General features: G+C 44.9%; 1 protein-coding gene across 4 annotated transcripts in view; it reads right to left on the bottom strand.

Annotated features, from left to right (window-relative positions):
* Nucleotides 1–22,392, bottom strand: part of FGFR3 (fibroblast growth factor receptor 3) — a 50,912-nt gene extending 28,520 nt beyond the window's left edge. For all 4 annotated transcript variants that reach the window (XM_042811513.1, XM_042811514.1, XM_042811515.1 and 1 more), the window contains exons 1-3: nucleotides 22,221–22,392; nucleotides 7,041–7,304; nucleotides 2,436–2,489 (exon numbers count right to left, since the gene is read on the bottom strand). In XM_042811513.1, coding sequence (XP_042667447.1) covers nucleotides 2,436–2,489; nucleotides 7,041–7,304; nucleotides 22,221–22,392 — 490 coding nt within the window. The remainder of the gene's footprint in view (nucleotides 1–2,435; nucleotides 2,490–7,040; nucleotides 7,305–22,220) is intronic.
* Nucleotides 22,393–22,941: the final 549 nt, after the last annotated feature.

The raw sequence follows: 22,941 nt of genomic DNA, 5'->3' as shown, positions 1-22,941 counted from the left end.
AATTAGTAGCAGCCACAAAATTTTGCAGCAGACAGAATCAACCCTAATTGTGTAATTTCCCCAGCTGACGCCTCTGAGTACACAGCCAGATTTAATTGGAGATTATAGGGGCTCTTTGAAGGTGTGGGGCTACACAGCAGGGGCTCTAAACAAACAGATACAGAGGGATAGGGAGCACTGGGGCAGAAGAGCACTGTGTGAAAATGGAGCTTGGTTTTTTGTTCCAGAGCCAGGAAAAACAGCTGTAAAGAACAGAGGTACTGGGAAGCCTCTTTTTCCAAAAGCAGATCACAGTTTGTGACAAGGCTGCAACAAACGGGACAATATGAAGTTGCTGAGCTTCCTCTTTCCTCCCTTCGGCTGTCTGTCCCTAAGGGATGCTGTCTCCATGCTCTCCAAGATACACCAAATACTTATTTCCTTCAGGTGGAATTTCCTCTCATCACCCTGGCTTTGGTTAATTACAGTTTGAATTTCAGCAACCTTGGGTGTAATCTCCCAAATCAATACGACGGGCTTTAAACTCATGTCAGTATCAGCTCTTCAAGCTCCTCTCTATAAACACAAGGGTAAAAAACTCTTAAACAACAGGAACCAGAAAATCACAGTGTTACATGAGAACAGGATATATTATTACTGTGACGTGCAAAATAGGCAGCACACAGTAAGTCAGTCCTGGACACATTATCTCTCTCTGCACAGGAATAACTCTTGGTTATATCATGCTTTTGCATGAAAGGCATTTTTCTGCCCTCACTCCTTTAACTCCTGACCCTGGTGATGTCTGATAGCCAGGCAAGAGCTCATACACTTCATTAGAGTACTTTTTGCCTGAAGAGATGAAGGACATGGGACTCTGTGACGTGGCACTAGCAACAGCCATGCCCCCCTGTGTGCGATGACCTAGCAGTCTCTGTCCCTGCTGAGATGTCCCAGTGGTGGCAGTGATGCCGAGGTTAACACACAGCTCCTCAGATTCAAAAGATCTGTCAATGTTAACTGGAGGGTCTGACATTAAACAAAGCAACATAAAGCACATTCGTGTCACTTCACAACACAAGGCTTCGCCTCTCTGGTATGTTAAGCTAATCAACAGTTTTTAAAGCAAAAGAGAATCTAACTTTTTATAGTGAGTCCTTTAAGCAAAGCCAGTGGATACCTTTGGATCTAAAAAAAGAGACTGTCTTGAAGTCAAGAAGACCCAGAACACAGGCTATAAATACATGTGGTGAAATGCGTGTTTTCCCTCTTGGTGAAAAAAACCATGTCTTTCTGTACCATAAAACAGCTCGTGTTTTGTGATACCTGCTGCTAAGAGATAGAGTTTACTACAGATCACATTAAAAAAGCACAGAGCGATGTACTGCACTTATCAGAAGCTGGTCTGCAGAGGAGCAAACCCTGAGCAAAGCTGCCCCTTCCCATGACTCCAATGGGCTTCAGTTGGCATCAGGAGCACTGAGCACCTCTCCAAAGGTGCTCTTCAACTCACAGCATCCAGCCCCCTAATTAAAGGCTATCAGAAAACCACTAACTGCTGCTGATGGGCTGCCTGGCACTGTACCTAACAATTACTGTCCTCACGCTGCACGACACAGCGGCACAAATTTATTACAGTGGGAGACCTGTTTTAAAGAGCCCTCCATGTCGAATGCTGTGGGCAGGAGAAATTTTCCAGTCATGCTGAACTTCTGCCAATGTACATAGCTGATTTGGAGTTCAAATGCAAGACATTTATTTATTAAAAACACATAAGCACAGGCAGCTCGCTTTTCAGAAATATAAAAAGCATAATAAAGCACAACACTAACGCCTATGAAGCATGTAATGATCCTGATTAATGATACTGCACTTAGAGAAACAAGCTCTGCGACTGAATGAGGTTTAGTGTGGAAGCACTGAGGCTCTCTTCTGGGGCTCCCTTCCTCATACAAGTTGAAGAAAATCCAGAGGGGTTTTGCTTACAGCTCCTGCTTATGGCAGCTGTAAATTTGGTGCTTGGCTAGTGCCGATTTTATTCTCCAAGCTGCCTCTGCCTCCAGCTGAGATGCTCATTAGGACCAGAGTTAAACCCGATAAAAACAAAGCAGGCTGAGTTTTGTGATGTGTAACTGCAAGGTGTAACTTCAACATAGTAAAAAAACATGATGACAGAATGAGTTACTCTGGAATTTACATGCAAGGAGAATTGATAACCCAAACTTGAGACAAATTAACAGAATTAAGTAACCAAAAAAATCAAGCCACAAGATACTGGAGCAGCTACACCACTCTGGCAGTTATTTCTAAATTTCTGGTGCCAGGACCCAAGAGTTTGTGCTCCTGTCCTGAGGACGTCCATTTCAACACGGGTGGATGCAAATGTCTGAACCATGCCACACGGCAGCCATATCTCTGCTTAAAACAACTCTCTGTATCCTGGAGAAACAAATTACCTGTATCCTCTGACTCATCATCATCATCTTCATCATCACCTGACGAAGGGGAATCTAGGAGAAGAAGGAGAAAGACATGAAGCAGAAAAAGGACAACACATGGAGATGAGGCTGGATGAGGCTGTGGATGCCACAGTGGGCTCCAGTAAGGAGGGACTTGGGTGACATGTGGGTGACGTCCCCCTTCCTGCAGCTCTAACACTCTGGGGTAAGCATCCAGGAGCTTTCCAAAAGGAGAAAAGTGACACAAGTTTGCCAGTGCTCTGCCACCACAGAGCAGGGGTCAGTGCCAGCTACTTTTCAATGTGCAAAGAGCTCTCCTCCTAAATACAAAGGCAGTTCCAAAAGAGAAGGTTTCTTTCTTCATAACAAGGTCTCCCCCGCTTTTTTTCCCTAGCATTCACTCTTACAGACTCTTTGTTTCACCAAGTCTCAAAATGACAGGTCAGCATTTCCAACTCATTCTGTACTCTTTTAACTCAATACATTGCTGCTACATCCTCCTGTGTTAACTCCTTGCTAAACGACTCAACTAAAGCTTTTAAAACTTCCCCTTGAAATTGAACCTCTCTCTAGACAGACATTTTGATGGCTGCTCCATGAACCAGCTCCTTTCGTTTATGTTCCTTCCACAGATAAACCTCGAGGCTGTAACTGAATCCAGGTTAGCAGGTGGGAATTTTCCATCAGTGTATCTCTAAAACTTTCTGTATTCATTCTCTAAATGTGATCTAGCATCTCACCTTCTCCAGGCTGCGCACAATGAAGCTTCAGTTCATAGATGTGAATCCCGTGATAAAACAGCAGCTTAGTGTTTCATTCAGTTTGCACTATTTAGCACAATTCAGTGTCTGGAAGATTTAGTGTCTTCTGACTTTATATAATCTCCAGGAATTTCTTTTTTAAATAAAAGCAAAATGCTAACAACGCAACAGCATTTATATTCTGAGACAGAGGTAAAAGCACTTGGCATGAAACAGCAGCAAACAGGAAACTTTATGAGTGTTTAACATGTGCCAGAACAGCAAAGCACTGATTCAGGCCGACCCGGGCAGAGCTCCTTCCTTCTATGACCCACTGCATTTTGGTTGGAGAACTGGACACTCTTCTCCATGTGATAAAAATGCACGGAGGTAGAAAAAACAGAAGGAGGAGAAAGTTGATAATAAATATCACATCTCTGCAGAATCTGGAGGGTATTTCCAAATGTATTCACCGCATATAGGAGCAATAAGCCAGGAATCATCTCCCTCCATCAGCATGCGGCTGCGCATCATGCGCTGCACCTTCTCCTTGGCTCAGCCCCCAGCCCTGCAGCACGTACCCAACTGCACACCGCAGCTGAGGTCCTGCTGGCAGCAGCACCAGGGAAATGCCATGGGGCTTGCTGAGAGTGAAGTGTCTGTTGAAGCTTTTCGGCTGAACCAGCAGGTTTATTCAAGTCCTGGCGAAGGCAGAAGCCCTGCCAAACACCCACCAACACTGGATGAACGAGTACGTTCTCAGCCCTGTGCTCTGAAATTTGGTTACCTCTATATTAACATGCCATTGAAGTTTTCTTCTGGTTTCAAATGAGCCAATGAGGACCAAAACAGCAGAATCAATCTTTAAATCAATTCAAAATGCTTCCACAAGATCAAAGGAGAGAATCACAGAATCATAGAATATCCCAAGTTGGAAGGGACTCATAAGAATAATACAATTCAATTCCATTCTCCTTGATTTTGAACCCCACTTGTGCTTCACATGAGAGCTTTTCAGGGAAGCTGCAGCCTGGGTTTTAACACAAAATACCCCATGCTCAGAGCTATGCTTCTATTCAGATTACTAAAGGTCTCCTTCTTCAATAAGTGACTAAGAATCTATAAGCTATTTATTAATCATTTACAAAAACTGTATTTCCTTCCAAAAGACAACCAGTATTGGCATCTGTAGGAACTGCTGGGTGCTATTCCAAAATGGCTCTATTTATGAGCAGGAAGGAATTTTGTCTTGGGTACTTTGAAATATCTTTTTTGCTTACTGCAGGGCTGCTGTCGGACACTAGATCCCAAGGGAGTGTATGAAATGGCTGCAGAAACAGAGCCTCTGTCAACAAGAGATCAGTTTGGGCATGCAGCCCCTATTTGTGATCCACACCAAGCGCTCATGTTTTAAGAGAGCAGTATATTTCATCTTGTAAACTCATAAAGCAATCAAGCCCATGTCTGTCAATGGAGGCATTCTGAAGAAATTAAACCTGTTACTTATCAGACTAGTTTTCACTGTGCAGTAGCAGCTTCTATCTCCTCAGGTACAGGCTGCTTCCTAATGCCAAAACCTGCTCTGTGCAGCCCACCCTTCACCACCACGCGCTGTCCCCATCACAAACCCAGAAGGGTTTGCAGAGTGTGTTCAGTAAGTCCACTGCCCTGCCAGGATCTGCAAGCAGCTCACAAAAAGGGACTTAAGTGCCTATTGGCCATTTTCAGCATTACACCTTGTCAACCCAGCCTGCTTTTGTTCACTTTGGAGCACAGATTGGATCCACTTTAACACAGAGAACACCTCCAATCCCGAACATCAGATAACCACATAAACACCTAACCAGATATCCAAGCTCATCGCTGGAGTTACCTTCACAAAGTGGGAACACAAACCACAGATCTCAGATAATGATCTCCTCTCTGCAGCAGAACACAGAGCAATCAATAATAATTACAAAGAAGTATCTGCATGCACGAGAGGCGCCACTATTGCCACATACAGCAGGGCTTCAAAGCTCAAAAGGAGTGCTGCTGACAGCTAAAACAGAGACTCCCACATTGCCAGCACTTCGATGGTAATGACAGCGAGCTAATAGAATCAAAGATTCCTAGTGCTGTCAGAAAGCGGGTTCAGGTTACTCGCTTGTTCTTAAGCTGTTATTAGCTATTATTAGTGAAGAGCAAAAACACAGGGGCTTAAACTTTCAAAAAGCAGAGGATTATGAGCCCTTCCACTATTAAAAACAATTTCTCACTTTACAAACTTTTGGGGCTGGCAGCTGTTTCACTTGAATGTGGAACCAGCTGCCCTCTTCTGCCTCCCTGCTGCCCCTTGAACTCAAAAGCATTTTAATGTCACTTAAAAAAAAAGAGAGAGTAACATTTCTAACAACCTGCAGTTCCTTGGGTAGTCCCAGTAATCATACCTAGTTAAAGAAAGCCTTTCAAGGGCCAAATACTTCTTCAACCATTTAATTGATATGACCTTGAAGCGTTCACAGCACTCTCCAGTAACATTCAATGAAAAGCAGATGTTGGCGAAGGCTTGCTGAAACGGGCTTTTATTCTTACGATGGTTTGATTCTCCCACACAAATCCCACTTCTGGCAGGAAAAAGAACTTTATGGAACGGACACGATTTGCTATCACAGATACCCCTGTGTTCAGTTTTCATAGAATTAGATTGGTTGAAAAAGACCTCTAAGATGATCTAGTCCAACCATCCACCTACCATCAATACTGCCCACTAACCATGTCCCTAAGTACCACATCTCCACCTTTCTTGAACCAAGGACAGTGACTCCACTACCTCCCTGGGCAGCCTGTTCCAGTGCTTGACCACTCTTTCAGAGAAGACATTTTTCCTAATATCCAATGTGAATCTCCCCTGGCACATTGTGAAGCCATTCCCTCTCATCATACCTCTAGCCACCTGGGTAAAAGAGGCTGATTCCCCCTTTGTCACAACCTTTTCAAATAGAGCTTGGTGCTGTTTGAAGGAACTCAGGTTTTGGAACCTACGGGGGAAGGAAAGTTTTCAAAACCTTAGATCCACAAGAGATTAATCCTTGTGAAAATTCAGGCCTGGAAGCTACGTGATAAGAAGGCTCACAATTATGAGCACTGTACCAATGCAGCAGGCTGAAATCAAGATGATCTTAGCATTATTTGTTTGTTATCTGGGAATAATAGATTTTTTTGACACAGTAGAGTGATACAGGCTTGTAGCTGTTCTGTCCTATTGTCCTCATCATGGAAAATACAGATGTGCAAATGACAGCAAGTGCTTTGCTAATGCACCACTTGTCTGAGGTACATGGCTAGCAGTAAGTTCCTCTACTTCTGAAAAAACTAGTAACTTTTGACAACTGGGATGGAAGGAGGAGGTCCACGATCTTTAGTGTCCCTTCCAATCTAAGCTATTCCACAAGCATTCTAGAATATGGAAACGGTTTTAAAGATCTCCAGCTTTAACATGCAATTTTGCCACACAAAGTAAAAAAAAAGTCATTTAACCTCTCTGAGCCACAGCTCACTCACTCACACTTCAAAGGCACACATAGCATTGTGCCTATCTGAGTGTTAAGGGGGATCGGGAACTTAATCTGACCAGCACTGTTTCCAAGTCTCTCTCAATCTCAACATCGAGCTTTTAACACTTGGTACTAACACACATGCATTCTTTGATAGTTGTTTTGTTTGGTCAGAATGATTACTGCCAGGGCTTGGTGGGGAGGTACAGACCTACCAAGAAGGGACAAAAAGCTGCAGCTCACCAGCTATGCTGAACAAGTGAAAGGGCAAAATACGCACACACACAAAAAAGCCAACTGCAAATCTACTCTATTTCTGCACATACCTGTCACTCTGACTGTAAAGTTTCCCAGGACCTCGTTGGAATGCCTTGGCTTGCAACTGTACAGCCCCGAATCATCATATGACACATTGATTATCTTCAACAGTTTTTGTCCAATATGAGTTCTGTTGGAAGGTGCAATCCCAATACCATCTTTAAACCAGAAAACTGACACAGAAGAGCTTTGGGTGTTACAGGAAAGTTCAATGGTATCTCCACTTCCAAACACCAACTCTTCCAGAAAGGCGGTCTCACTTCTCAAGTATTCTGCAAAGGGAAAAAGAGAGGGAAATGAGTAAATAAGAGCACGTATCAGAGGATGAAAGAGTATTTTTAAAAGTATATTGTATTTGCTCTACAGATGCTGCTTCCATGTGTTCAGAAGACTCACACTAGTGATGACAGCGAATCCTGTCATGGGCTGCACAATTCTGTTTTACAGTAGAGCAATAACAAAAGGAAAAGTCTGAGCTCAGAAGGCTTCCCACAAAGGAACACGAGGCATGATGGTTTGACCGTCTTCAGACTCACATACAGTGATGTACAAAGTCACTTCAGACACCCACTGGTTTCTTCCTCCTCTACACCATTTTGAAAAAGAAGACTCAGTCCTCCATAGCTACCCTCAACTGAGTTATTCCAGCAGCATGAGCACCACTGCCTTGTCTATGCTAGCCAACATTTTTTCATTACACATCTCATGCTTCTTCCAGCTGACAGCAGCTCTGAGATGTCATGCTCTGCCAGGCACAAGTCTTCTTGGTTTTGTACACTATGGGATTCTAATTCCTAGCAAAGACTCTCTGGTGCTACGATTATATAATTAACAAATAAGTAATGCAAAACAAATCTATTCCCATGATCTAAACTCAGGTGGCCCAATTTTACCTCTGATAATAATCAGATATGAATAGAGATCTTAATTTTGCTGCTTACATATATGCATAGATTAGAATATTACTGTGAAACCAATGTGATTACAGCAATTCAGAACACCTGAGGATGGTGTTCTGATGATGATTTGTCTTCAAGTTGTTGTTCTGCTATTAAGGCAAAGAATTGGAGGAGGTAATTAAAGAAAAACGTACTGCTTTTCTCCCCTTGTCGTGGAACTTTTCATTCTCATGGAACTTTATAAATACAAAAATGCTTCAGTCAGTAGTCTTACACAGAGAAAATGATGAATTCCAAGGGCCTGAAAATGTGGTATTTCATGGGAGGTATCATCCCACAGTAGGCAAAGCCCACACACATTGGGGTCACAAAGCACCTTTCCCTTATACTCTGGCAGCAACTCCAACTCAAATATTTCTGGGTTTGGCTAGAATGCTGTGGTATTCATATAGACAAGGGTTTCTTTTATTATTATTATTATTTTATTATTTTTAATGAAAAGATTTTCCCTGAACGCATATGCTATTAGTAAAAACAGAAGCTGAAGGAGCATCAGCATCTCTCTCCTTTCAGAGCAGCTCCTGCTGCAGTTCTGTGCTCACCCATGGACTGTCTCTTCCCATCAAGAAGCTCCTTGGGAAAATACAGTTGAGAAAAAGAAACTTGCAGCATCAGGTAAAGAAGCATTTTCTGTTTCAGCTGCTGATTTCAGGATAAAGCCTTCCTTCTCTGTACTAGAAGTATTTTCTCAATGGCACCAACTTTGGCTTTAGATTAAAAGTCCCTCATGCAGCTTTGCATGCAGTGCTGGGTGCTGATCTTCCTTGACTCTAATGGAAGCTGTTCCTAATTTAACCTACTGGAAAACAAACCCCATGCAGCTGAACCATTCCTCCATACAAAATGCACACTTTTACCTGACCTTTGGTAACTTGTGCATTTTGGCTTTTGCATCCTAAACCTACCAACAGGAACAAGCCCGGAATGAATACAAACCAAATGAGGCTTTTTAGTCATTTAAAAGGAAGTCACTTTTTTTCTTCAAGTGATAATGAATCTGTGTGAATGACAAAGCACTACAGCAGTTTTATAAAACATTGCAAAGGAATACCAAAATGAAGAGTAAATTCACTTTTGACTCAGAACAATTGGGGTTTGCAGTTATTCTGAAGAAAGAAATCTCATCTCTTGCTCATTTTGACATCTCTGCCCCTTGACAGCTCAGCTGGCCCCCAGCAGATATCTCGTTGCCCACTGCATGCACACCTTGGTCCTACTGACTGTATTCAGTCCTACTGACTTCATTCCTCCTGAGTACAGTATCCAGACATTTCAAGGAGTGGCTACTTGAAAATGAGAACAGTACTGACATTTTTCAGCTCTTTAAACAGCATTTCAAATTTCAGTTTACACACCTATGGCTAAAAAACAAACAGAACCCAAGTCAGAGACCTCCACAAAGTTGAATGTGCTTCACTATTTTGTCTAACAGAGAATGAAGATTTACTATTATTATTGTAATACCTCATCCAGCTTTCAAATATGACAAATGCAAAAGCAGAGACTGAGGTTACAACACCTATCACCCAAGCATCAGTCCTGGGTCCTAAGAGAACCATCCACGCTGTAGGCTAGCAGCAAATCCCTCTAAACCTTCCTGCACTTTGGCTGATGCCCTCCCTGTGGCTGGGGACTGTTTGTAGGTGCTATGCCAGAAGCATGAACGAGGGATGACAGAGCCTGTAGGATGCTCATGGACCCCATACCACCTTGCACAGTGCAGTCACCTTCAGCTCCAGGATACTTTGTTCCCTTGTTTCTTCCCTTCACTTGTGAGCTTCCCACTGGAATATCTTCTTACAGCTCCACTTTTTGAAAATCCCCAGTGTTCGGGAGCATTCCTTTCAGCTCCAATTCCTCAAGGGAGCATCCCAAAGCTGGGGCATAGCAATTCATCATGCATTTCATAAGTAGATGGCCCTGACCACACTGCCCAGGGTGGAGGGCTCAAGGCTCAGCACCCTCAGCTCTCTGAGTAGAATATCCCTCACGTGCCCCTCGAAATCCCAGGGAGGGTTTTCTCTGACATGCACCAAGAGGCTCTCTGATGGCTTGTATTTTTCTCCGTCCAAACTGTATTTGCCATTTTACCTGTGTGTCCTCACAGTGGGAGCTGAGGGTTTCAGTGCTGTGTCTGGATGAAAAGGTAAGAGATATGGTTCATTGTCTTGTGGTAGGAACAGTAATGGGAGGATGGTTGAACTAGATGATCTTGTAGGTCCTTTCCAACCTTGTGATTCTACAATCCTACTGCCAGAAATGGGAATCAATCTCTCTTTTCTCCCCAGAGTTTGGATACTTCTGGAAGTAAACTGACTTGGTCTTTCACTTAAAAACCTAAGCTGTGATTTAGAAAATTGCCTTTAAGAAACCATATCCACAAACAGTTGGCCTCAGTCATTTGAAAGGGTCAATTTATCTTTCACCTGTTGTGTTTGTTTGCTTTGGTGTGGGATGGGGGTTCCCCTGGAAAAGCTTAAAATAGTTTTCCTAATAATAGACAGGTAAACTGTTTATTCAGTATTACCACTGCAGTATCTATGCAACTGTTACCAGTCAATATTTCTTCCAAAGACCTTAAGAAGTGTGCTGCATTCTATTGCCTCCCAGGACTGTTTTTATGTGTATGCATGTGCACTAGCAGGAAAGCAAACTTTTTTCCTAGAGAATATGCACAACCATGACCAGTGCTCAAGGTTATTTCACAAGTCATATCCTTTTTTTTTTTTTCTTCCCAAAAGCAAGAGATTATGGGAGAAAAAAAATCTCTAGTGTTTAGCTTGGCTATCCCCAACAGCGTCTTTGGAAGGGCTTCTCAAATGGAAAAGCAGATGTTGCAAATCTGCCTTATCTACGGAGCAACTGTTGACTCTGTTGTGCAAATCCTAATTTACATCTGCATGAAAGGTTTCAGAGATTAAATGGCATTCAAGGAGGAATATTAGCTTTTCTCCCTCCCTCCAGCCCTCCTTTGAATGGATTTACTACTGGCAATTAGCTTTCTGTTCCACCGGCCAAGTAGAAAACAGGATTCATCGAGACTCTACAGTATCCTCCTTTTAATGGACTGTTTTCTCAAATCACCCAATTCAGATGCCTAGAGTCAGAAGGAGAAATAAATCGTCACAAAGCTAAAGTAGCTACAAAAACACTTTAGCCAGGAGGATTTCCCTCTGGCAAAGCCCTAAGGAGTAAAAAAGAGAACAAATCAAAGGGGTCTCCTGGCTACATCCAACAAACATGGGAATGCAAAACCCCAGGAACACAAAGCTCTGGTTCCTGTCCCAAGGACAGCCTTTAGCTGTGAGTTTGCTGGCTTAAAGGAATAGACTCGGATGGGTATTTTTCTTAAAATTAGGCCACACTTTCAATAGTTTCTAATGCAAAACGAACAAAAAAGAAATCACCAATTACAACCCTTGTCTATCCCTACAGTTCTGCACGCTTTTTTTTTTTTTCTTCTTTTTTTCTGAAATAAAATTAATACGAAATGTCCTCCACCAGCCCACCTCACCCAACCACGGTGGTCAAACTGGTCAATCCTGACCACTTCCTATGCAGTGCACAGTGATGGGACACTCGTTGCACAAATTCTAGGAGGAGCATAAGAGACCATGACCATAGGCCATTCCCTTGGAGCCTGCCTCTCATTCACTCAAGGGTGATGGCCAACTCAGCCTTTGCTTTTAGATGGAGTGACAAACTTGTAAGGGAGAAAGGAGGCCAACCAAAACTGTTGGCTGCAGGCTGTCCTGGCCTGGTGTCAATAGATGGATCCCATCACAAAATGGCTGGGGTTTTACATTTTCACTCTTAGTGTCTGAGGAATTTCAAAAAGCTCATCACCGTACTGAAGAAACCACAACAACCTTGTTCTCAAACCAATGGAGGCCTATGAAAACTAAGGCTCAGACTGGGGCTTCCCAATGGCCAGAGCAAATCATCTCCAGGCTACACTGCAGCAGAACAGGTTTCCAGCAACATGCTGAAATAACCAAAAATCCCATGGAGCAAACTCACGCCCTGCAAGCATCAGCATGTGACATTGCCCTGTCAGAGGAGGCCAACTAGCTGGGTTTTACAGGTGACATGCAGTAGGCAATCAGCAGCCAAAACAACATGTTACACATATGAATGGTCCACAAGGCACAAAGAAAGGACAGAAACTGAATCTTTGGGAATGTTTTTAAGTTTTGTTAAAAAATCATTGAGTTATTTCCCCTGGGCTCCTCCTCTCCAGCCTTATTGCCTTCCTTAAACCCTTCAAAAATGTATCGCTGATGGAGCTCTTAAGTTTGGAGAAAGTCTTCAGCTTTCTGGATGAATTATAGAATTTGGTGAACTCTACCTGAACATTGACCACATTCTTAGTGCCTCTGCAGATGAACTTTTGCCCAGTTTGTTCTGTTTGTTCTGTTTTTTGACACCAGGCCCACCAGTTGAGGTTCACCACAGAATAACTTTCTAAGGGACGCAAAGAATTGGAGCCCCGCTACAACTCCAACCTGGTCACTTGCAATGAGTCCCTGAAGTGCACTTGGAGATCACATGGAAGCAGAAAAAATTTGCCATAAAGCCTGCCCCAACCTTTCCCCTTCGGTTCACAGCTATGCAGTGACCAAATCCCAGCTCCTCCGTGTTTCCATTCCACTTCCAATGCGCGCTCCTCTAATCTTCATTTAATGCAGGCAGCTGGCTGTAAATACCCCAGAACAATGACTTTAATCCTAAGGATCCTGAAGCCCCCCTTCCTCCCTGCACCAAAACTAAAGAAAAATTAAAAGAACATCCTCATGTCAGCAAGATGGAGAAACCAAGCTAGCCATTTGGCCAAAAGAGCAGAATAACACAATGAGCTAAATTTTGCCTGGCCCGCTAATTAAAAACGGAAGCTACCATACTCCTGAGCCAGCAATGGGAGGTGGGGGGAGTTTTCATGCTATTCAAAAACTGGCTTCCAACTGGGACCATATTCACTCCGCATTAATTGTCATTCCAACTACGAGTGTCCTAGTTTCAAAATGAAAACTACTCTCCAGCGTAGCTAGTGAAAACCAACACCAGTTTTGAGGCATTAAACAAAATTTATTGATTGCATTTTCCCACCCACTAAAACTTTAATAAGCATTAAACCTCAAACTCCTGGCCCTGCTTCCTCCCTCTACCCTCTCTCTCCATAAAAGGGGTCAGGCCCCTCTATATGGAGATTAGGACTTTATGTTTGGTATTTGTTTATGAGCCTATCAATTGCCTGTATTTCAGGGGGGGGGAAAGCACATCTAAAAAAACCCTCCTGTACATGGATTAAGAGAGGGCAAAGGTTTAGGGTAGTTTTGGTGGCTTTTTTTTTCCCAACTTATTGTAAGGTTTAGATATATTACGGATCATGTTTACATGGAAAAGTGAATGCTCCCCTTTTTTGTAAGCTTCCCTTGAGTTACATAAAATGGCATAATTCAAAGATCCCTATTACTGAGTAATAAGACACAGAACTTCCAGGCTTCTCTGCTGGCTGTTTTCAGCTGTGTAAAAGAAAAAAAAAAAAAAAAAAAAAAAAAAAAAAAGGAAAAAAAATGGGGGCCACTCTGTCTGCATACTTACCAAAGAAAACAAAGGCCAAACATTTGAAATGCAAAGGTTGGTGATTAAGCCCAGAAATCCATATCTAGGCATCAAAATGAATAACCAGATTTTAAGAGTGCTTAAGAGCTTGAAATGCAGATCCTGATCTGGCTCAGCATCTTTCAAACCCAAGCCTGTTATTTCAATGCCTCAAGCGGGATGGAGGTGCCAGGTACCCAAAGTTGCAGGAGCCCAACGCTAATCTCCTGTTATGAAGTCTGAGCCAGTTCAATCTGAAGTGAGGCCACTGAGCAACAAACCCAGATTTTATTATTTAGAAAGCACATCTCGTATCAATACTGCAACGCTTTGTCCCCGTCCTAAACTCAACTCCTACACTTCAGAGGTGGTAAAAATGGTGGATATCAAAAATTCTTTTATTTCTCTTCTGTAAAGAGGGCTGCTGAAGGGAGTAGATGGTTTGGAGTTCACTGCTCTGTTAAATCAACCTTACTATATTTTTTCAGCTTGTTTGACTTGCTGTTTCTGTATACATTTGTGTTTTCACCTCTCTGCATTCAAATCCCACGCTAGCATTTGTTCTGTGCTTCTCACAGGAAACTTGCTCAGCTCTTTATTTGTATTAAGTCTACGGACTTATAGAAAACAGACTTGGAAAACAATTCCTAAATTAGCAGGACTTACCAGCATACATGCATAGGCACAGACACAGGGCTGCATACCATCCTGCCCAAGCGTGGCTTTTTATCATTTCCAGCAGCAACAGCAGGGCATTGGGTTCAGCAGAACGGCACTTTTAATGGTCTCGTGCAACCATATCTATTACAGCAGGTTTTGGACTGCACATAATAAATTAAGGGAGAGTTCAAGGAAGTCATGCGTGTCTCAGTTCCCACTCCTTTCAAACGGTTTTAATGCTCCCAAATCACTGTCCTCTATTTACTGAGCTATGCTGGGTTCCAGATATGCCAGCAGCAGGTTTGACATCTCCACATGCAGCTATTTTAATGATGCTACAAGGAAATGCATGCTTTGCAGAGTCCCATGCTGGGGCACAGCCAGTCTTGACTGCCTGTGGGACCTTCCTCAGGCTCTCCGATCCCATCCCTGTCCCCCACAGACTGACCTTTCCAGCTTTTCTTTATGTTTTCCTAACAAAAACACGTCTAAAACCTCCTTCTCCCTGTGAAGGAGTGTCCAATGTTCCCTGAGAGACAGATGCCACTGCAGCAGCAGGGTTGAGCATTGCAATGGCATGGAGAAGGAGAAAGCCAACAGCTGTTTCTCTTCTGCTGACAACATCGAGGAAGATAAAAAGTGAAGCCAGCAGCCTGGATTGGTCTGAAAGCCAAGGAGAGATTGTAAGCTCCAGGTGGGCTGCCTTGGGCAGGATGGGTGCAATTGGTGGATGAACCACCATATGGCAACACTTTCACAGACAAAGTTGGACGACCTCCTCATGTTTTCATCTGTTTCTCCATGTAGACACATGTACCTATAAACAGTGAGGCCACTGAGTGGGCAGTGATCCAAAACCTGGACTCTGAGCCCTTTCAGAGGACCAGCGGCTAATTCAAAGTCATGTCCTCCTCTCTGCTGCGTGCTACTCTTACAGCTGCTTCTCCTCACCCCAAAACAGGCAGGCGTACGCAATGGGTGAAGCCAGCAAAGACTGCATCACTTGTCCGCACCTCATTTGCTATGCACTGAGAGCAGGGGAGCAGAGGAGATGAAAATCTCACTTCAAACATTTACACAGGTTTTGAAAGCGCCCTGAGAAACTTTCAGGTGCTTTTTGCCAGGACTAACACATTCCATTGAAGCCATTCCCTTACACAGCATGCAGATGCATATACTTGTGGAATCATAGAACCATTAAGATTGGAAAAGACCTCTAAGATCATCTAGTCCAACTGTCAACCATCCCCACCATGCCCACTAACCCACCCTGTCCCTCTGCCACATCTCCATCTCGAATCCCTCCATGGATGGTGACTCCACCATCTCCCTGGGCAGCCTGTTCCAATGCCTCACCACACTTTCTGAGCTCAGGTTCCAACCTGAACCTCCCCTGGAACATCCTAGAAAGCACTTATGCTGCGTGGGATCACACAGAAGAAATGATGGCAAGCGAAGGTTCCGGGAGCAAGATGCTACTCTCTGAGATATCCAACACTAAATGAAACATATGGCAACTGTAACATAGTATCTACAATTAAATTCTATGGTATTTACTGTATTTATACTGTATCCTAGCAGGGCTAGAAGCTAGGGGGAAGGGCCACGACAGTTACACAGGTTTACAGGGTATCCAAAAGCCAACACCAGCACACTCCAACAGTGGCTTACATCCTTGCTTCCAAGGCAGTGAAATCAGCAGCGTGGAAAGCCTGAAACTTATTTTTATGCCTGATTACAGATCTTGAGTGCTCAACACTGAGCACTCACCCATTACACTGCTGACACTGATGCCTTTGGGCTGACCAGGAAGGAACGTTTCATGCTCGATCATCACTCACTCCACTCACAAGAAGGAGGTGAGTGATGGATTTGGAAAAAATTTCAGAAAGGGATGCAGAGAAGACACCATCTGCTGTTCCTCACTTTTTTTTTTTTTTTTTCCCCCCTCCTTTCTGCAATTTATCAGTTTGCAAAGTGGGAGGCTGAGTTTCCTCGCAGCCCGCTCTTCCTTCAGCCTTAGGAAGAAGGAGGCTGCAAGGAGCAAGGAAGGTGATGGCCAAGGAGTTCTGGGCTCCCAGCCCTGCGGTTCCATTTGCCAGGCGCCCAACCCAACACGCTGCATATAAAGAGGCTTTCTGAGTTTTCCCTGGAAAAACAACAAAAAAAAACCCACATGCTTTCATGCAAAGCTGTGGGAGCATGCGTAACACGCTGGCTGTAAAATGAATGCATTTTTTATTTGATTTTGCAAGCGTTCCCTACCGTTCCAACTGTATTCATTTGCAGCTCGTGTCTTACACAGTAAATACCAGCAAAGTTATGCACCTCCATTTACCACCAGCCCCACTCCTGCACGAATCCTCAGCCCATTAACATAACTATTTAAACTGGACATGTTTTCTTCAACATTCCCCCTCTTTCATAAACTGCCAAGTGACAGTTGTTTACTGTCAACATGCCCGAGTGCTCCAAGCCAGGGAGAAATACACCCTTTCAAAAGGCGAACCTATCGGCTAGCAAAGGAAGATTAGAATCTGGCATTTTCCTCTTCTCCCTCCCCAGAAATGCTTTATTCGTAGGGATGCGCATGATACAGATCAGCAGAGATGGTGCTGTGCTTAATTCCAATCATTCTTTTAATTAAAGACGGGCTCACTCAGGGTTTATCTTGGGTTGCACATGTGAGTTGTCAGCGCACACCAAACTCCTTAATCTTCCCTTTGCAACTGCTTTCCCTCCTCATCTTTAGCTCCGATAGCCCAAGCACACAGCGGGGAAGCAGCATGCTCATCTTGCCCAGGTCCTGCTACTGGCGAGCAGTAAAATTCTTGCCCTGAGGATCTATACAGAGAAGTTAAAAAAATCAGGGGAAAAAAAAAATCCAATCACCACTTACTTACTAAGCTGCTGAGATATTTTGCTGGGAGGGAATTTCTTGCTCTTGAGTTCTGCACACGAAAGGGGGTGGAATAGGAGGAAAAAAAAAAAACAACACAACCATAATCCTCCGAAAAAAGTGGTTCCCCATGCCTGCATAGAGCAGTAGGGGAGCTCTTAGTGGGTTTACTGCTGAGTACCACTGCTTTACCATAAATATCACCAGCTCCTGCTCTCCTACAGACATCAGGTCACTGTCATACCATCCAACGGCATCCAGTATGGACCTGGTGACAAAAGCTTGCCTCGCTTGGTACACAGTGAAGGTGGGATGAGATGGAATGCAGACAGCCCCATCAGGTAGAGCCAAGCACATCCCCACTTGAAACTTGAGTTTCCTCACTTGAGTCATTAGAAAACTTTCCAAACAATCTCTATTTCTGCTCAACAGTTGCTTCCACCACAATCTGTGAAGGGCTTCAGCCTGCTCCCTTGGAAATTTCTGCTTGGGATTAAATAGGCACGAGATGAGGACCTTGGTATAACTTTTAAAGGATGACAGGCAGCAGCAGACAACGGAACCTCTGAAAAACCTGCCCCTGAAGGGTCTTTATAAACTCTATCAAGCATCCAAATAAAATCACAACTCCAATTCTACAAAGATTTTCAGCCCTTGGACGGGGAGAGCATGGAGTTAGTAAGCGTTGATCTCAGCACATAGATCCAGAAACATCTTCTCTATCTCCTTGCCCTCAAATGACAGCCCCTATGGATGTGACCCTGGCTTTTCCCAAGGAAAATGCTCCCCCCAAAAGCAATAAAAATAAAAACACTGCAATGTGCTAGAATGCATTACACAACTCTTAGGATCGGGTGCAGGCACTCATTGCGGGGCAGTGCACAAAGATTTGTAGCCACAGAGAGCAGCCGCAGCCTTCGTCCTTCCCTCACCCACAGCCTTGGAAGCCTCTGCTTCTGAGTCATTAACACATTTAACCCCTCGCAACCTGCAGAGATGGCACGGCCCCAAACTCTCACAGATGCTGAACGTGTAAGCACATGGTAATTGTTTTGCATACGGTTCTGTGTGATAAAGAAACTCCGAGGTGCTTCCAAGTTTTAATAGAACCTTTTTATTCTATCAAGTCTTTATCTTCCCCCCTTCTGTGGCTTTGGGAAAGCAATGCCAGCTCACCAAAGCCGACTCCCCCTCTGCTACGAATACCGCACCTTTTTTAGATGAATACATCTGAAACTGAAGCAGTTACTGGAGAAGTGTTTTCTCGCTTTGCTGCACCGTGATTCTTAAAAAAGAAAGGAAAAAAAAAGCTTTGCTAAATTGTGTAACCTGAGTGTCACAGCAGAAAAAAAATAAGATCTAACCTCCCTGTCCACCTGGGCACTGCAACTCCCCCTTATCAGGGTGATACAGGGCAGGTTTACGTCTCATTACCTTTCACATTTTAACTACCAAGTTTACCAAAGGTTTTACTCCACTGTTATCGCACAGTTTTTGTTTGCTTTTGATATTATGGAAACTTCCTGGTCATTTGAGCCAAGGAGCTGATACTTAGGGGGAAAGAACATCACACATTGGGATCACAGTGCTGTCACGGCAGGAATAAAAAGCCTTTCTCCACTCATCCAGGTCTCTACATCCTATCTCTGCCACCCGGCAACCTGAACTGTGAGCTATCAGGAAGGGGGCATCAGGGCTGGCGGCTCCAATTCAGAGAAAAAGTACCAGATCACACAGATAAACGGCCCCAAGAGTGGCCAACAGCAAGCCGATAAGCTATGGAGGAGGCCCAGGAGAAAAAGGCAATGAAAGACCTCATATGAGGCTTCAGTCGTGGTTCAGCTAGCGGTTTGCTCAGGGGGTGCTTTGGGACTTCTCCTCTGGCGGGTGCTGAGTCAGCAGGCTGCTTCAAAAAGCCAACAAAAAGGTATGCAGAGCCAGACCGACCGGCTGGCAGGGCACAGGGAAAGTTACGAGCGTGCAGCACACTGGGAAAAAGGGAAGTCCTCTCAGACAGGGAAAGGAAATAAAAATCGAGTGGGTTTCATTGATGCCCGGGTTTAGCCTAGCTGGGAAAAAGTCACCAAACTCACTCTATCCTTTATAGAGCTACAGTAAATTTGTAGCATTCATGATCAGTATCCCTTCCCAACAGTGCCGATGTGTTCAGGAGATTCATAAAAGTGAACGTGCTGGTCAAAGTGGCTTAGTTTAATTGCAGGATTTAATTAGCAGATCAGCACTTTGCGACACAATCTTCAGATTCACTTTCATCATGTTCCCTATCCAGTGCTGTTCATAAAGTCTTAATTAAAAGGGAAAAAAACCCTCAGATTTAATTGGAGTGACCTCTGTCAATACGCGGTGCTATACAGCCGCTGTCAGGTGCTGTAACGAGTCAGTCCCTGCACTGCCATAGGCTCTCTGGTTCTCTATTTGCTAGGAAAGAGACAACCAAGAAAAGCCATATTTCATCACCTTTTCCTTTGTCCTCTAATTTAATTCCTCAATAAAATATGCTAGACTCAACATAAAGGACTTCATTACCTTCTTCTGCAGCTATTCTTAAAGAACAAATGGATCAACTTCTTATCTTAGCGCTGTATCACTCATAGCACTGAATCCGAAGGATTTCAGGTCTTGGGCACAAGATCAGGAGCACTACCCATTTACAATGGGCCCTTTATAGAGAGTTTCAGAACACTTTCCTGAAGGGAACCGCTCTGGTGCCGTGTGGCACACACTCAGCACAAGGGCAATTTAGGGTGAACTTTGGAACATCTGGGTACACAAAGCTCAGCAGAGCGGCCTGAACCTCTGCCATCAGCTGCACAAAACCTATCAGCCCCAGCAAGTGCATCCCGAGTCATTTCCAAGTGGGGAAGTCACCAGAGCCCCTGTGTGCCTCTGCTGGACTGGAACCTGAATTCACACATTCTGCTCGGTGACAACGTGACCACAGCTAAGGGACCATCAGTCCTGGCTCCTAAAAGAGCTCAGCTTTCCGCACAAACTTCAGAGTTTAACACACACACATGGCTCCATAGCACCAGTACCAGAAATCCCAGAAATTCCCTTTTTTTTCTATGTACATTTCTGGTAGATGGGATGGATATCACAAGTTTTGCAAAGCAAAACGCTGCCGTTGGTCAGCCCTGCTCTCAGAGCAAGCAGTGTCACTTGACATGCACAAATCGTACCCAGTAATATCTTTATCTGAATACTAATGCAAATTGGACGGGCTTTTTTATAGGGATGTCTATTCTGTGACTGCTGAATAGAGTGACCGCATGCTCAGGGCTGCAAAGGAGTTCACTGACCTCCCTAATCATCTCTGCCATAGCCCCTGAATGACACACACATTCACTCCTGCCTCGCCTCTCCGCTTTCATTCATAAAAAAAAGAGAAAAAACACAACGGGGGGGGGGAGGAAATTTTGACATTGTTCTTCCTGTGGCAGCCTCGAGAAAGGGAGAGGGGAGAAACTCAGCCCAGATGAGGCCCCTGGTGTTTTGAGTTGAGCTTCTATTCAGCAACAGCCCCGCCATCTGCCTCCTTCCTGCCAGCAGCCCAACACCTCCCCGCGGAGATGTTAAAACCTGCACCCCTCCACCTCCGCCAGCAGCGCGCGTCCGTATTAGCAAACACACACATACCTCCAGAACGCCTCCCCTCAATGTGTGTTTTATGGAGCTGGGGACAGGCACAAAGCAGTAGCTGTTACAGCCTTCACAGCCCCGTGTGGAGAATTAGATCACTGGGGAAAAATCCTTCCAAGCCCCTTTATGGAAAATAAGGCCTTAGACTGTAAATGCAAAGCCCGGCGAACAACAGCCCTCAGTAATGAGCCAACACCCCATGGCCCATTTGATCAGGAGAAAGAATTTGCTTTTTACCATTCCATTCAAAGGCTGAAAAGCAAAATGTGTTTTTACCCGGCTAGGAGGGTTTATGTTCTTTACAGTTTCTTTTGCACAACCTTTTTCCCTCCAGGAGATGCTGTGGGCTGGGCAATGCCGGGCTTCCCACATCTCCACGCACGTGGCCAGTGTCACCCCTAGGGATATCACTGAGTAGCCCATGGGGAACAGAGCCCAGAATGCTCAGTCTTATCCCACTCCCTGGAGTTGACAGTGACACCCACATGGCCACTGTCAGGTTGATACTGACACGCATATGGTCATCGACAGCAGCGAGAGAGCCTTATCCCGACGATTTCCAACTCAAGTGAATCTAAAGTCCTATGATTTTCACTGGAAATCCCAAAGCAGTGATATCCCTCCAGGTTAACCCCTCCAAACTGTCCCCCAAATGACAGCACAGAGACTGACACATGCTCCCTGCCCCTTCACTTCCACCCAGACGCCCACCTCAACGCGCTCGCTGCCGTGTTTGACCCATAAATCAATTCTTCTGGCTGTGAAAAATGAGCCAAACGAGTTACACTAAGAATCTGGGGTTTTATTAGGACTTTCTCGAAAACAAAACCAACCCCCGGCATGATTTATGGCTTTAACCAAAAGGAGTATGAAAGTAATGCCCCCACCCCCGGCCTCCGCGAAGCCCATTTATTCCCCTGTCACTTTTTTGGCAACGGGGGCTCAGAAACCCAATGGTGAACAATGGAAACTTTCTGCCGGGTACATGCAACCCTGGAGCCGGGGGGCTGCGAAGGGGCTTCGAAAAACAAACAGGGGCTCAGGGAGCAGCTGAGGCGGATCAGCGAGAAGTTACAAACCCACCCGAAGAGCTTTTTTTCCTTAAAACAGCTTTTGTACGGCTTTTCCTCGAGAAGAGGTGTTTAGCGGCTCCTTCCCCAACGCCTCGTCCCTAACTCAATGAGTTGCGACTGTTGGTGCGTAAGAAGCCCCCGCCGCCCCAAGCACCGCGAAAAACCGGAGGCACAAATCCCCGAAGGGCACTCAGCGCCGCGAGAGCCTTTTCAACAACTGTTCAAAATCCATTTTCCCTCCAGAGCACCACCACCACCACGCACGATCCCGCCGCTTTCATTCATAACTCCCGCTCCGGCCGTTCCCATCCGCCCCGCGTACGCTGCCCTCCTTACCTGCCGCCTGCCCGCCGCTTCGCTCCGCTCCGCGCCGCCGCGCCGCCGGCAGCGCTCCGACGGCCGCCGCTAGGCACAGGCACCAGACGGAGCCCCAGGCAGCCCGCATCCCTCCGGCGCGGCTCCGGGGCAGCGAGGCCGCCGCCGCCGCACCGCCGCCCGCCTCAGACATCCCCCGGCCGCATGCTGCCGCCGCTCAGCGCTCCGCTCCGCTGCTGCGCTGCCGGGAGAGGGAGAGAGGAGCTGAATGCGGGAGGAGCTCCGCACGGTCCTCCCGGGGTTGGAGTGGTGGGATGAGGGAGGGGGAAAGGTGAAATGGGGATAGAAAAGGGAATAGGGGTAAGATGGGGATAAAAGGGGAAACAGAGATGAAAAAGGGAAATGGGGGCTAAAGAGGATAATAGGGATTAGAAAAAAGGGAAAACAAGTGAGAAAAGGGGAAAACAAGTGAGAAAAGGGGAGAATGGGAATAGAAGGGGATAAAAGAGGGTAATGGGGGTAGAAGGGAGAAATGAGGATATGAAGGGAAAATTGTGATTAAAAACGAGAAAATAAGCGATAAGAGGAAAATAAGTGATCAATGGGGAAAATAAGTGATAAAGAGAGAAAATAAGTGACAAAAGGGGGAAATAGCACTTAAAAAGTAATACAAGAAAACTAGTAATAGAAAAAACAGTAACAGAAGAAAAACAGTAGTAAGAGAAAAAATAGTAATAAAATG

Source organism: Centrocercus urophasianus, unplaced genomic scaffold, assembly GCF_019232065.1.
Source record: "Centrocercus urophasianus isolate 14NV4802_14NV808 unplaced genomic scaffold, USGS_Curo_1.0 seq_13, whole genome shotgun sequence".
Classification (NCBI taxonomy): domain Eukaryota; kingdom Metazoa; phylum Chordata; class Aves; order Galliformes; family Phasianidae; genus Centrocercus; species Centrocercus urophasianus.
This window is presented reverse-complemented; position numbering and strand designations above follow the sequence as displayed.